This window comes from Hypomesus nipponensis, chromosome 15 (assembly GCF_054491055.1).
Source record: "Hypomesus nipponensis isolate SF chromosome 15, ASM5449105v1, whole genome shotgun sequence".
NCBI lineage: Eukaryota > Metazoa > Chordata > Actinopteri > Osmeriformes > Osmeridae > Hypomesus > Hypomesus nipponensis.
In genome coordinates, this window is record NC_140375.1 from 16,618,469 (window position 1) to 16,635,000 (window position 16,532).

The window sequence follows — 16,532 nt, forward strand, 5'->3', positions numbered from 1 at the left end:
GTAAAATTTAAGTAGGCTACATCCATGAACATTATCCAAATGTTTGAATGTTTGATATTAGTTTAAACAATGGGTTTGGAGGTGATATAGTAAGAAAAAAAAGAAGACAAATGCATTTTTTTTAAACAGAGACGCAAGCACACCTCACAATTTCCCCAGAAAATGTACCCCCTCTAGCCGCCTACTTCCTTTACAGATTTAAATACCTGTTGATAAACAAACATTCCACTGCAAAAGCAATAGCTATGAGTAAACACGCATACACGAACACGTATTTAACTTCTTAAACAATAGCCGAGGCCTAAAGGTAAACACTTCACCACTTCAGGGCTTGCTTGGTTCAAAGCGGAGGCATTAGTCTACCAATTCAACTTATACTCGCTTTTCGGAAAACTTCAGAGAACGGACTATACCATTGCAGTTCAATAGAGGGGGTGAGTCATGCGGCTCCAACAACACAAGTCCCGCCTCGGTGTGTATACTAGAAGAGATTTGGGGATATAAAATGAAGGAACTCTGTTTTCCAGCGTATTTAAGCCAGAGTTCCACCGGCGGACTCCCAGAGCTACGCGACATTTATACCATCTTAATGTTCTGAAAACACCAACAGATCATTTCTGTATCACTCAAACCTGACAACAATTCATCTCCTTCATCTCTCGCTGGTATTTCTGCCGGGTGGCGTGAGCGACACAGCATAGACATGGCCGGGGAAGGTGTGGATCAGCGGGCGCTACAGTATGAGCAAACTTTGGTAAGTTTAACTTGTTGACAGTTGGAACTTCCTCGTTACTTAAACGTGGCTACAGACTGAAGCGTGTGTTGTCACGCGACGCTTGTTGAGGCCATTGACGTTTTTTATTTTAAATTATTTTTATAAACAATCTTGTTAACTTTTGCACCTGGGATTTTCAGCTGTGTGAGAGACATTTGGACGTCTTAATGTTGTTTATCTTTAAAGGTCTGGGATCTGTAGCACAATTCATTATGTAATTTGCTCATATGCAGTTCTGTAGCAATGGGGCTATTGTCAAAACATCTGGATTTGGCCTGAACAAATGCCTGACTGTCTCAGTCCCCGCTCTAATGGCATTTTGTCTACAGTAGTTTACATATAGAAGCTATCCATAGCATGCGCTGTTTACAAAATCGTCCCATTGCCTTAGCACAAAAGACATTGTTAAGTTTCCAGGCGCACATTGCAACTGTGTGCGTGGGATTCATAGGCTAAAACCCAACAATGGGTGCCTTGAATGCATGTAGGCTATTGTGCAGGTTTAATATGCAGTGAAAATTAGCAATTTGGTTCAACTGTCTCCCTGGCTATTTCCAGTTCCCTCTCCGCGCTTGACAATTCCACAGGTGTGCTCATTAAATCCCACCCACTGAAGACAAAGTCTAAACAATTGAAATTCTGATGCGCCGCACTCATGTCATGTCGGCTTATAAGCCGTCTGCTACTGGTGTTTATATAACCAGTCAAGTGCTTGGTATGAGCGAATGCACGTTGCTGTGAATAGACAGCATCAAAAGCGCTCTTTGGTGTGGTTTCTTGTGGAAACGAACTGCCCCAGCGCGCCTCGCGGTTGACCCATTCTGTACGACGTTGAATGAATAGGGAGGTGTCTTGAGGCCTCCACGATTTGATAAACGGTTGATGGACATTCTGTGAATATATCTTCCTTTCTTTTATCCATTTGAAGTGATTTACTACGTTACCATCAGGATTGCAATGAGGCTTTGAAAGAAAAGACTCAAACGCTCCACTCAACTTTACAGTCGTTGCACTTCTTTAAAATTCTCTTTCGTGCAGACTTCCCCCCTCGCTGCTTTTAGCTGGCCGTGTGCGTGTTTGAGTGTGTTTGGAGAGATTACACAACGTGCGACCCGCTGATTCAGCGCTGAACGCTCTGTCAGCCTCACGGGGTCTCGTGCTTGGCTCACAGGCTGTCCAACAGGCTCGCGCGCCCCGCTCTCGAGTCACTCTGTAGCCTCTCTGTCTAATTCTTTCGCTCTCTTTTTCTCTTTCTCTCGCTCTGTCACCCTCCTGTCTTCTCTGCAAAAACCCGTGGGTAGCCACGACAAGATTGCATTGTGCGATCTGGACAGAGAAGGTGGATGCGTGGGCCTTTTTTTTATACAGTGAAACTAAAAGATACGAAAGTAAAAGTTGTAACTTATTATAACTGTAACTACATTTCAGCCACTACACTCGCCCCCCCCTCCCTCGCCCCCCCCCCCCCCAGTGTCTTTACCTTGTAAAGCACTTGACGCAGCCTTTTGATTAAACAGGAAGTAAACATCTCCTTATTATAGACAGTTTGTTCTCGTGTTTAGTCTTGTCAGCTCTCACTCTAGAACACCTCATTCCATCTGAGCCTCGAACGCCCCTTTCTTACTCTAGCTTATCTTGTCTGTCCCAATTCCTTGTGCCATCCCTCCGGCAGTCCCTCTAATGCACCCCCCCCCCCTCTCCTTTAACTGGAAACATTCTTGTTTTGGAGCTTTCCCCAACCCCTGTGTAAGATTCTCTTTCCCTCCTAGAGGGGTCAGTGAGGGCCATCCTATTTGCCACCATTCTCTATTTTCATTTGGGGCTGGGGGTGTGTGTGTGGGGGGGGGGGGGGTGATTGTCTATAGTCATTTAGGAGGAAGTGGGATTGTTCCCCAAGGTTGATAATTGGGAACAAATGGGGCTCTTAATGAGATTACCCCCCCCCCCCTTTTAGAGACAGGTTGTCCTTGGTCCCTTGCTGTGACTGTTTTCTGCTCGCTTGTTATTCCTGTGTTCCAGGAGGGTGCCTTTGTTCTCATGTCATTACATCAGAGACTGTGATGATCTCTTTTTCCCAGAAGTCTTAATTCATTCTTTTTCATGTCTCTCCTTCCATCCCCTTCTCCTCTGGCCCACCTCTTGCCTTCCTTCCTACCTTCCGCTGTCTCCTTCCATCTCTCCCCCCATCTCTTCCTGTCTCCCTCCACCTCCTACTCTCTCTCTCCCTCCATCTGTCCCCCATCTCTCGCTGTCTCCCTCCCTCCACTTCCTGCTCTCTCTCCCTCCATCTCTCCCCTCATCTCTCCCTGTCTCCCTCCCTCCCTCCACCTCCTACTCTCTCTTTCCCTCCATCTCTCTCTGTCTCCCTCCCTCCACCTCCTGCTCTCTCTCCCTCCATCTCTCCCTCCATCTCTCTGTCTCTCCCTCCCTCTATCCCTTCTCATCCCTCATTTACAGACAACAGACAGAGCTTGTTCTCAATGGCTTGTTGCCGTGTGTATAGGCCGTGTGTGTGTGTTTGTGTGTTTGTGTCTATCTCAGATAATTATGAACTCCTCCGAGTCCTACCGTCTGTTTTAGAGGTTTGCGATAAGGTGTTTTTTTTGTCGGTGTTCCCTGGCATGCTGAGCGTGTGCGTGGACGCTGTTTACAGCGTGAGATAAGAGCTATCAGAGCTGGGAGATATGGAAGCAGTGTGGACAGAACCAGAGGACAACCTTGAGCCTGTGATGGGGAGCCCTCAGGACAGGGGCACAGGCTGGCAGAGTCGCCTGGCAGATGGGCGATGTCTGGGTGATCTGCTACTCTGTAGATGACCTGGGCAGGGGGATGAGGGGCTTGGGGGCTGGGGGGCAGGGAGGCTGGGGGCTGGGAGGCAGAGGGCTGGGGGGCAGCAGGTTGGGGGGCTGGGAGGCAGGGGGCAGGGAGGCAGCAGGTTGGGGGGCAGGGAGGCTGGGGGCAGGGAGGCAGGGGGCTGGGGGCAGGGGGCTGGGGGCAGGGGGCAGGGGGCTGGGGGCAGGGGGCTGGGGGCAGGGGGCTGGGAGGCAGCAGGTTGGGGTGCTGGGGGCTGGGGGCTGGGGGCAGGGGGCTGGGGGCAGGGGATGTGGACCAGAGGTGGACTTGTTATAAGACGTCTGCTGAATGTAACTGATTAGGGAGTAGAAGGATGGAGGGATGGTCTTCTTGTACTGGGCCGGTTGCCTGTGTGTGTATGTGTGTGTGTGTGTATGTGTGTGTATAAATAATGACCCCAAAAGTTATGCAAACAAAGCAATTGAAAGCAAGAAGTGTGGCAATCGATAAGGTGTTTGTTGGTAGTGTTCTTGGGCATGGTGAGTGTGTGTGTGTGTGTGTGTCTAGCTGCAGAACAAGTTAAATTGTAACCAAGTGTTATTTGCCAGTTAATCTCCTTGTTTGACTAATCTGGCTTTATTTAATCACAGCTCTTTTGATGTCAACATCTAAAGTAATAATGGCATTATTTTACCCTCCTATGTTATCGCTTTCTTAGTTTCAATATTGATTCACAATTTGCTGTCCGTCACCTTGTTTTGTCTGGAAGGTCAACAGCTCCTTGACCTGTGTTTGTGTTTGAGTGTGTGTGTGTGTGTAGGTTTTGTGATTTACTTGGCGTGAGAAAGGGAATCTTGCCTAACGTTTACTCAGGGGCTATGAATATCGGCGAGTGGCACTTCCAGATAAGGATCAAGGGTTTCACAACAAAGATCACCTTTTTTCCAAAGGCCAGTCGATACCTACTGAGTGTATTCACTTTGTTCCACAAGGCCATGAGAATGTGTCGTCACCGGTGTTGTCAAGAGCAGCTACACAAACAATCATGGCCCGCTCGAAACCAAACGGCATCTCAACAAGAGAGGTCAACAATTACTAATGACAGAAGATATGATGGACGTCTGATTTAACAAAAAAGTTCTTTTAATCCATTACCCAACACATGAGCTGGGAATTAGTTATTTGAAGTACTGATGACAGCCTTTAATGTGAAGGGATTTAGCAATCAATATTAACCAATGGTCATTTACTGTTTGAATATTGATTGATTGATAGTCAAGCAAGTTTAAAGACTTTTAATTGTTTGAAGCTTTTGTTCCAGCTTGTAGTTTTGCACCGTGTCCTCTCCGCTTGTCCTCCTCAGGAACAGACTCTCAGGACCTCAGGAAACCTCAGGAAACCTCGATCCTGTAGAGGTTACACACAAACTTTAACCTCCCGCTATGACATGGAGTTGAACATTAGTGTGTTCCTTCAGTCACTGGCAGTCATCCTTTTACTGAAGGGAAGAAGCTGAGCTGAACATGAACATGAACTTAACAGATCAGATATGCAGTATCTTATCAGGGATGTGTGTTTGTCTAATGTGTTTGGTGTTGAAGGCTGCTATCTGTATGCTTTTGTTTTGCATATCAACCCGCTCTCACAAGACAAGAGACCAGGACTGAGGGGTTACGCACTCACGCACACAGACGCACAGAAACACACACACACACACACACAAACGCATCCCCTTGGTCTTTGCCACCCCTCCATGCAGGTTCCAATAACCGTCCGGGGCAGCTTATAAAAGTGATTTGATCTGACCTGCCCTTTTTATTCAAACAGAAATCCAGGTTGTTTTGCCGTCTTCAAAGTTCCACTTCTACGTGCTCAGTCTGTTGACCTCCAGCTAAACGGCTCGCTCAATATTTAATGGTTCTGGGCCTGAGGTCGGTTTGTGTGTGTGTGTGTGTTTCCTCTCTCTTTATTAATTAGAAGACTGTGTGATTAATAACACAGAGGTATGAGTTGAGTGTTCCCTGGCGATGTGCCTGAAGGACTGAGGCCTCCTGCTGGAGCTGGGTTCAGACCAGGGGCTGGGAGTTTGGACCCGGCCCAGTTCAGGTGCTACAGGGAGGCTTATAGCACCAACACAGGCTAAGTGTGGACCTGTAAACAGATGCATGGACACGTGTGCACTAAACTAGATATAGAAGTAGGCGGTGTTGCGTGTGGGGGTGGATGCAGGAATACACTGTGTGTGTGACCATTCCAGTGTCATGTGGCTGTTTGTCACTTGGGCCATAGTGTCACAGTGTGAAGACTGCCCTTCCTGCACTTGTCCTAGTGACACCAGTATGACAAAGATCCTATTGTCCAGCTTAACGTGACTGAATCCCAAACCATGATCCCCCCCCCCCATTGTGGCATCATCTAAGCACTCTAATTCTGCTGACATCACAGATGACTTTTTGGTTCATCCCCTCATGCTGTGTTCACACCAAACGCACGAATGAAGATATTTTTCGCATCGCGTTGATTTGTGTCCATTTGCGCGAATAGCTAGGAGCCAACAGTTTTTTGTAATCTAACCGAAATTACTACTATAAATAAACAAATACAAAGTAGTGTCGTGTCGTATAGCAGCGGATGCCCACAGACGGCTACAATACAAAACGTCAGTGACATCTCAACATTGATAAACTTTCGCAACACAGTAAAATGGATCGATGCGAATAGCGCAAATTCGCCTCATTCGCGCAAAATTACATGTTTGCATTGACTTTACATGTAATCTCGCCACGCGGAACAATCTCTTTGTGTTTGGTGTAAACACAGCGTCAGCTTCCAATATGACTGGTTTGTTGATCCGCATTGTGACATCACAAAGCTCTTCCATCGTGACATCATAGTAAAACGGACTCCCGTTTTGACGTGGCATTCTGAGTCCGTTTGTTTGTTTTATGCTCTCATACACCAATGAAAGAGCGGTGTTTGGCCATTAAGGCTTTGATTGAGTCGATCAATGCTGTGTTGTTGGAAGGCGTGTGATTGGGCCTTTCAGGTCAGGCAGGTGGAGATGAGAGGGAAGGCTGTTTAACATTGGGTGAACAGACGATGATTTCTCATTAGTGCTGTGTGAACACACACACAGTCACACACCAGACACACACACACACATACACAAGGATTTCATCGGTTCACTGTACACAGCCTCTTTCTGCTCTGTGTAACGACTTTCCCTCATCTTCCGTTGGTAATTAAGGATCCTAACTGGAGCTAATGAGTGCTGGCTCAGGGCGTGTGAGAGAGAGAGAGAGAGAGAGCACAGGTGATTAACACTCTGGTCTGGGGAGAGGACTACATTACCCCCCCACCCCCCCATTTATGGCTGTGTCTCTCTCTGTCTGTCTCTCTCGCTTTCAATTTTTAATCCAATATCTTATTGTCTCTCATTTGCTTTTAACTTGTAGCTATGTGTGTGTGTGTGTGTGTGTGTCCTCTCGCTGAACCGCAGTTCTGTCCGGTGTGTGCTCTCTGTGATCCTGGTGGTGTAAATCTGTTGTCTCTATGTTTCCTGACAACACAGGGACACGCACGCCACACACACACACACACATTGTATTACTCAAGCACTAGGAGGGTATGTGCGATTGTCCTCAGCAACCTCCCAGTCCAACACAGCTCATTGTAGGTAGTACTGTAGGTTTGGTTTTTCAGACGTGGGTTTCAGAACAGGGTAAAGATTCATCATGGACAGGAGTGGAAGCTTCTCTTACCAAACAGGAGCTCGTCCAGCCCCGCCCTGTTTCACACAGTGCTGAGAGAGCGATGTCGGGGGGGGGGGGGGGGGGTTGGGACTGGACTGGGAGGGTATCGATGGCTGCAGAGCTGTAGCAGAAGACCGGGGGGGGGGGGGGGAGGGGGGGTAGGGAGGGGGTGGGGAGGGGAGGTGCAGGGGGGTAGGGAGGGGGTGGGGAGGGGAGGTGCAGGCAGGATAGATGGGCTGTATAATGTGATGTGACGGCGAGGGAAAAGGAGAGATTAAGTTGGAGCGTTAAGGGGGCCAACCGCTCTGTTGGAGAGACCCCTGCACACACACACACACACACACACAGGAGCACACACACACACACACACAGGAGCACACACACACACACACACAGGAGCACTCACACACACATATACACACACATATACACACCCATATGCAGGCATACATACCATACCATCCATACACAAGCACTTAGACTCAAACACAAGTGCAAGCACATGCTTACACGGATAATAAAAAGTATTTGTTCCTAAATTATTGTGACTGTGTTTGTGTCTTTAAGTTCAATAGACACAAAGTGCCCACAGCAGTTGCCCTGACAACAGCTGATTTCTAGAAATCGTGATGGCAACTATTATGGCAACTAGGTGACTCAACTATGACATTTTACCTGATGATTTGGCCAAAATCTACTACTGCTACAAGAACAACAGCTATCTTAATTTTCAGTCGTGTCATTTTATATTTCAGAAGTTCTCAGATGGTTACTTCCTCCAACGGCGTGTTTGTTTGTTTTCTGTTGTTATTTTCGTTGACTGTCTAGGAAAACAAATTCCGACATTCCGCTCCTGTGAGAGCTTTGAGTGTGGCTTTGTATCCCCTGCCCCCCCACATTCTGACCACAACACACACACACACACATATACACACACACACACACACCTACATGCATGCACACACTTGCACTTGTCACGTGCATGGGCCCTTGCACACAAACAGAGGCATATATTATCATTCACAGACACCCACACTCTCACCCACACACACACACGCTTTCTCTCTGACACACATGCATACACACACACATGCCAAGGCCTTCCCACGCAGTGCTGGTTACAGTGCAGAGTGTGTGACTGGAGTGTTAACCAGCCAAATCTGGATTTGATCCAGGACTGACCTATCAATCACTGGCTGGACTCCCCCCCCCCTGCTCTCAACCTCACCCCTGTCCTTTTCTCTCCGTCCCTCCCTCCATCCCTCTCTCTCTCTTCCAACCCCTTCTCCAATCCCTCTATCCCCCTCTGCTTCTCTAATCCTGTTCCTCTCTTTCATTTTTGGTGAACTCTCTTCACCCCTCAGCTGTGTCCTCTGTCCCTCTCGCTCTCTCTCTCTCCCTTTGTCTCTCTCCCTGTATCTCTCTTTCCCTGTATCTCTCTCCCTTTGTCTCTTTCTCTCTCCCTGTATCTCTCTCCCCGTCTCTCTGTCACTCTCTCTCTCTCCCTGTATCTCTCTCTCTCCGTCTCTCTCTCTCCCCGTCTCTCTCTGTCACTGTTTCTCTCTCCCCGTCTCTCTCTCTCTCTCTCTCTCTCTCCGTCTCTCTCTCTCCCTGTATCTCTCCCCGTCTCTCTCTCTCTCTCTCCCCGTCTCTCTCTCTCTCCCTGTATCTCTCTCCCCGTCTCTCTCTGTCACTGTATCTCTCTCCCCGTCTCTCTCTCTTTCCCCCTCTCTCTCTCCCTGTATCTCTCTCCCCGTCTCTCTCTCTCCCTGTATCTCTCTCCCCGTCTCTCTCTGTCACTGTCTATCAGTTTGTCCTTTCTTCTCTCTGGCTGTACACACATGTTGCTGACCAGGGGGATGTTCTCGAAGCTCAGCTGCTCTCTGTGTGTTTTGTTGAATAAGACTTACACACACACACTCACTGAATGTGTCAAGACATGACGTTGATAGATGAAGATGATGATACGGTCCTTAGCCCTGTTTGACAGTCAGCCGGCCACAGGGGCTCCGAGCGGGCCAGGTGTTTGGGGGGCGGGGGGGAGCAGGCGCCGGCCTGTGTCCCCTGGCTCCAGGGCCCCCACTATCTGATACTGGAGAGATTCTGCTCTGTCTGCAGACTCACCTTCACTGACTGATGACAAGCAGACACTGATGTCAGCCTGTGTGTGTGTGTGTGTGTGTGTGTGCGCGTGTGTGTGTGTGTTTGTGTGTGTGTGTGCGTGCGTGCGTGCGAATCCGCATTGAAGGGTGCCACTGCCCACCTGTCCCGTGTTTGCCCTGTTGTACTCTGAATGTGTTCACTTTCAGCAGAACCCACCTCGTGGACACGACCAGAATATCGAGCGGTTTTCAGATCGCGACATTCAGAAAGTGCACAAGTTCAATTTCAGCATCAACGTCTCGAACTTTAAAAACTTAACTCAATGTCCTCTTTTTTTTTTTGCAAGTCATAGGTTACATCTAAAACATTTTTTTTGAGTTTTGACAGGCTTATTCTCGGGGGGGAAAAATGCCATGGATTTGACACTGGATCAGTGTGGACCTGGAGCCCTTCAACAACCTGTCCTTTTCAGAATCTAAAGCACTAAATGTTCTTCTCTAGATAATTGCTGCTCCAGTCTCGGCCTGAGAGCCGTCACATAAAGGAGTTTATGTGAAGCGCCATGCTTCTCTGTTCTCTTCAGCAGACAGTTAATCCCTTCTTCCCTTCGTCCTCCTGCCCGTCCCCTCTCATCCCTCCGTTCTCCAGGGGACAGAGAGAGAGAAAGAGGTGGAGAGGTCTATGCGATGGGTAGTGGGGCAGGGCAGGGTGGGGCGTCGACAAGGTGTCACTGTGCCACCTGCAGACCACCTGGGGACCTCGGCTGTGTGTGTGTGGTGTGTGTGTGTGTGTGTATGTGGCTTGTGTGTGTGGTGTGTATGTGGCTTGTGTGTGTGGTGTGTATGTGGCTTTTGTTTGTGTGTGTGGTGTATGTGGCTTGTGTGTGTGTATGTGGCTTGTGTGTGTGTGTGTGTGGTGTATGTGGCTTGTGTGTGTGTGGTGTATGTGGCTTGTGTGTGTGTATGTGGCTTGTGTGTGTGTGTGTGGTGTATGTGGCTTGTGTGTGTGGTGTGTATGTGGCTTGTGTGTGTGTGTGTGGTGTATGTGGCTTGTGTGGTGTGTATGTGGCTTGTGTGTGGTGTGTGTGTATGTGGCTTGTGTGTGTGTGTGTGGTGTATGTGGCTTGTGTGTGTGTGTGTGTGGTGAGAGGTGAGTGTTTCTCACGGGAGTATGTCCTGCAGGAGAATCATGTCCTTTGTGTGCCGGGACAGTGGCAGTGCCACCTGACGCTGCCTGGGGGAGAGGGGCGGAGCTGAAAGATAATGATGATGTTGATGACACACCCCAGGGGTATGGAGGTGATGGGGGGGCGGGGTTATGGAGTGGGCAGGAGCAGGGGGGGTACACTACAGGGAGTCAGGTGGCTGAGCGGTTAGGGAATCGGGCTAGTAATCAGAAGGTTGCCAGTTCGATTCCTGGCTGTGCCAAATGATGTTGTGTCCTTGGGCAAGGCACTTCACCCTACTTGCCTCGGGGGGAATGTCCCTGTACTTACTGTAAGTCGCTCTGGATAAGAGCGTCTGCTAAATGACTAAATGTAAATGTACTTTCTTAGTGGATTTATTACACCCATAGCATGGTGTGTCCCCCATATTACTCTCTCTCTCTCTCCTCTATTTTGCTGTCTACCTCTTCCTACCTCCCACTCCAGTTCCATTTTTCTCTCTGTCATCGTCAGGCTTGTGCAGCCTGAAATATCATCCCTATCCACTCCTGTTGTGGGTAGGCGTCTTTTCCTCTTTCTTTAGTGGTAGTGTGAGCACATGCTGTGTGTGTGTGTGTGTGTGTGTGTGAAATCCCAAACCTCTGTCGGAGGCTAGATATGAGCTCGTAGGAGGCATCTCCAATCACCTCTCCTCCCTCTCCATCTGACTGTTCTCTATTTTAAAGTCTCTCTTCTTTCTTTCTTTCTTTCTTTCTGTCTCTTCATTTTTCTCTCTCTCTCTCTCTCTCTCTCTCTCTCTCTCTCTCTCTCTCTCTCTCTCTCTCTCTCTGTCTGTCTGTCTGTCTGTCTGTCTGTCTGTCTGTCTGTCTCTTTCCCCCCCCTTTGACTCGTCAGGTGAGATGTATGGGCTTCAATAAGACAGTCCAGTCTGTTGACAAACACTCTGTATTTATCCATCCGGGGTGATGGGGCAGGGGGACAGCACACGTATTGGTATAGCACACTGAGGTGTGTGTGTCGGTGATGTGTTTTTGAGGGAGAGGAAGAGATGAGAGGGAGGGGGACGGAGGGAGAGGGAGAGAAAAGGGCAGGGGGAAGGGTGATGTTTAGATCTATTAGTATGGATATGAGACTAGGGTGGTGTTACGGTTGATTGAGTTTGAGACTGTGCAGCAGTTTCTTACTCCACTCTATTCTCGTTAAAGTCGGATCGATAAGATCTATTTTTAGCCTCTCTCTTCTTTTCTCTCCCTCCTTCTCTCCTCCTCCTCTTAACCGGTCTTCCTCCTGGTGCTATGAACCCTCTCCCATCGATATCTCTCTCTGTCTCTCTCTCTCTCTCTCCGTCTAATAAGTTCTTCGAAGCCTCAGCAATTCTGCTCCTGTGAGAGAAGAGACCAGTTGGTGGTTGTCTCTCTTGCTGCTGGCTGGGTATGGTGAACAGTGGGAGGAACACATTCCCTCTGGCATGTACATGCTCACAGTGCACAGTTCACATCAGAGCTGGATTATCAGAGAATGTCACTGTTTGCTAGCCTTGCCTACATAATGATTAAACATGATATGATTTTACACACACACACACTCTGACCTTGAAAAACCGCAAGTGTTGTTCATATACACACACACACACGCACTCGTCGATATGAATGTGGACATTGACCGCCCTATCACGTTCTTTTGTTGCTGTGCCTGTAACTGATAGTGTTTACCTGTGTTAATAACCCACCAAATCAATACTGTACCAGGCAGTAGAGTCCAACCAGTATGGATATTTGGGATCTTATACAGATTCAAACTTTTATTCCTATTTTTTTTACATAAATACATATTAAACAATGCTACAGTGGCCATTCTCTACCAGACACAAGTACTTAAGCAACAGGAGGTTTAGTATAGCTTGTTGAAGTTAGCCTAATGGTCTAATACACTCCCTGAACTGAACATCGGTCCTCTTTAACTCAAAGTGATCGCTGATCTGATACGGTCTGATTGGTGTTGGCAGCCCAGTGGACCTTAGGTTTACACCTGTCCAGCCCTGCCTCAGCCCTGTGGTCAGAGAGGGAGAGTGGGGGGGATTGATATTGAGCAAGACACACTAGAATATGTCAGAGCTGGTTCCTGTTGAGGGATGTTGTTGCTTAGGGCCCCAATCTGCTTGAAGATATCATTTAGCTGACCACCGTGTTTATGAGAGCATTCACCCAACAACTAGTCTAGCACGTGTGTGTGTGTGTGTGGTTTTCTTATTCACTTTAAATGGTGGTTAATGGTGTCTTGACATTTACATTAAGTCATTTAGCAGAAGCTCTTATCCAGAGTGACTTACGTCAAGTACAGGGACATTCTCCCCGAGGCAAGTAGGGTGAACTGCCTTGCCCAAGGACACAACGTCCTTTGCACGGCCGGGAATCGAACCGGCAACCTTCGGATTACTAGCCCGATAGCACACACACACACACACACAGGAAGCTATATATCCTGCTGCCTGCTGAGGCACTTCCTTCTCTTTTGTAAAGGTGATTGATGGAGAAAGGAGGTAAAGGATGGGGTTTGGAGCAAAGGAGTGATGGGGAGAGAGACTGGGGAGGGAGTTAGAAGGGAGAGGGAGAGACAGAGAGGCATACAGGCAGAGAGGCAGAGAGGTAGAGAAGCACAGAGAGGAGAGAGAGAGAGGTATGGCGTATACAGTGCTAAGTTGAGGCCCTGTGAGTGTTGTGGTCATATCGTTGATCACTGTCTCAACTCCACTCTAATGACCCCTCCCACTCAGCTCAGCACCTCCCTTCAGTGTGTGAACACGAGTTAGAGATCTTTATGCAGACACACACAGACACACACACAACTGATAACCCTCTCTCTCTCTGTCTCTCTCTCTCTCTCTCTGTGTCTCTCTCTCTCTCTCTCTCTCTCTGTCTCTCTCTCTCTCTCTCTCTGTCTCTCTCTGTCTCTCTGTCTCTCCGTCTCTCTCTCTCTGTCTCTCTGTCTCTCTGTCTCTCTCTCTCTCTCTCTCTCTCTCTCTGTCTCTCTCCCTCCTTTGTCTTTCATCTCGCTGTGAATGAGACAAGAAGGGAGGGAAGAAAAGGGAAGAGAGAGAAAGGTGATGAATAAAGGAGGGATGGAAATAGAATGGGAGGTTTTACAGAGATCAAAAGCTGCAGTGCTCTTTCCTAGGTGTGGGATGAACAGGGCAAACCTCCTCGGTCACAATTACACAAGGATCAACACCAGAAGCTGGGATACTGGAACATTTTACCGTGTGTGTGTGTGTGTGTGTGTGTGTGTGTGTGTGTGTGTGTGTGTGTGTGTGTGTGTGTGTGTGTGTGTGTGTGTGTGTGTGTGTGTGTGTGTGTGTGCGTGCGCATGCTCCTCCCCCCGAGTGTGAGGTTAAGTGAGTCTCATTGATCTTCTGTGCTTCTCATTAACAGTTGATTAATCTTGAGCTGGTGAGGAGAAGGAGACTCCTGCAAATCTATTATACCTGCTGGTTAATGGAGACACATACACACACCTGCACTCAGAGAGAGACAGACAGACAGAGACACACACACCTGCACTCAGAGAGAGACAGACAGACAGAGACACACAGGGACAGAGACAGGGACAGGGACAGGGAAATGGAGGCAATGATGTATCAATTATTCAAACACCGTCTGAAGTTAATCATTAGATCTGCAAACAAGCTCTCTTATCCACAGACACACACACACACATATACACACATATACACACCCCTTCAGTGATTTGGAGGTAATCAGCAATGTGAATGGCTGTGCCCTGTCTGAAGTCTGGCTAAATCACAGAGATTGATTGAATCAGTCAGATGAGGTGTGTGTGTGTGTGTCTTTAATGTCTGTAGGTGTGTGTGTACAGACAGAATATGTATCACACAAACTACACACCTTTCGCTCAAATATGATGGAATAGAATTGTGAAGGCACACACACATACATATATATATATACACACACACACACACACAAACCCCACACCCATATTTCATCCATTACCCTAAGCTAATGATAGAGGAGTTATAACACAATGTTGCCCTGTTGACCTGATGCTGTCTGCCACACATGTTAATGATTCCACAACTCCCAGAACCAATAGGTGGGCCTGACTTAGCTGGTTAGGCAATTACATAGTTCTCTTTGTGTGTGTGTGTGTCTTCCAGTAAATCTATTTTAACCACGGGCAGATTATTAGGTCCGTGGAAGCAGAGGCCTTATTCTAAGAATGTCTGCTTAGATTATGGGGGACAGGATCGGAAAGTGATAAGTGTGTGTGTGTGTAGGTGTTTAGAGTTTGTTAGTGGTGTTAGAGAGAATGGGAGTGGTTTGTAGAGATTATAGAAATAGCCTTGACGTGTGTGTGTGTGTGTGTATGACAGAGAGAGAGGGCTGTTGGCGTTAGCAGGGATCAGTGGACAGGCAGTGGTGGATTTGAAGGGGGATCAGAGTGTGTGTGTGTGCCTGTGTTCCTCATCCCATGGAACATCTAAAAGGTGCCAGCACCCCCAGAGAGTGAAGCCTAGCCTCAGCCCCCTGGCCCCCCTGGCCTCAGCCCCCTGGCCTCAGCCCCCTGGCCCCCCTGGTTCCCCCTGGCCTCAGCCCCCTGGCCTCAGCCCCCTGGCCCCCCTGGTTCCCCCTGGCCTCAGCCCCCTGGCCTCAGCCCCCTGGCCCCCCTGGTTCCCCCTGGCCTCAGCCCCCTGGCCTCAGCCCCCTGGCCTCAGCCCCCTGGCCCCCCTGCTAGCAGCCAGCAGCAGCATCACCACCTCGCCTCCCTCCTGATGACAGCATCAGCCTTCTCACTTCTGTCACACTTAATCAGTTCGTAATGGACTAACATATGGTTATAAAGGTTATAAAATGTCATTTTCAGTTGCTAAATTGACAACCAGGCTGTTAAGAACAGGGTGTGGACACAGCCCTACTGTAGGCTGTAGTCTGGGGTTTTTAGGCTGTCACAGACAGCCTCTTGTTACTAAGGTCAAAGGTCATGTTTTGTGTTGTTTAGATGTGCTGAATGAGAGGACACAGCTGGTGAACTTTGACCCCCACTCAACCCTACAAATGTACAAACACACTATCTACATGGGGAAAAGGTTGTAGTGAGAAAGAGGTGCGTTCGTGCGTGTTTGTGTGTTTCCGAGATGTAAGTCAGAAGCTAACTGAATTTGTGGAAGCAGTGAAGCAGAAACGGGTAGCCTTCTCCTGTCCAATCACGTCACTGTTGCTTCGCTCTAAATGAGAAAGGCAGATAAAGTAGTTGTTTTTGCAATGTTATTAACTGGACTCTGTGCACTCCAGGCACAGAATGGGTTGCGCAACTTGCGCTGGTTTTGGTTTTGTGGATCAGATCGGCTGTGTTGCCAGGTCAGCCCGGTTGCCAGGTGTTTCAGACAACCCTCACCCCCCCCACCCCCCCTGGCTTTGGTGGATTTGATTCTGAAGCTGTTCTCTTATTGCCTGGGTGGTGTGGATGGTTTGGTCAGCTGCGCTTCCCTGGGGAAACAAGAACAGCCACAGACACACACATAGTCACACACACACACAGCCACAGACACACACACATAGTCACACACACACACAGCCACACACACAGCCACACACACACACACAGGTCTCTCTTCTCTCTCCTTTGTCTCTTTCTTGCGTTCTTTCTTTTCCAAAAAGGTGTGTGTGTGTTTGAGTAGTGCATTGGGCTGAGTTAATCTCATCTCTCGTGATGAAGCTGAGAAAGTTAATCTGCTGGAACAGCTTGTTTGAATGTGCGTCTAGGATTTCTGGATAATGTGTGAGTTTGTCAGTTACTGCAGGTGTTGTGTGTGTGTGTGTGTGTGTGTGTGTGTGTGTGTGTGTGTACATTTACTGGGGACTTGCTTATCTGTGTGTGTGTATTACATGTGTGTGAGTGTGTGTGCCCCTGCATTTCAATAGTAGCA

General features: G+C 48.4%; 1 protein-coding gene across 1 annotated transcript in view; it reads left to right on the forward strand.

Annotated features, from left to right (window-relative positions):
* The first annotated feature begins 513 nt into the window (after positions 1–513).
* The window catches only part of clcn2c (chloride channel 2c), a 76,206-nt gene continuing 60,187 nt past the window's right edge, over positions 514–16,532 (forward strand). Inside the window, exon 1 of the mRNA XM_084674352.1 lies at positions 514–754. Coding sequence (XP_084530478.1) covers positions 704–754 — 51 coding nt within the window. The 5' untranslated portion in view covers positions 514–703. The remainder of the gene's footprint in view (positions 755–16,532) is intronic.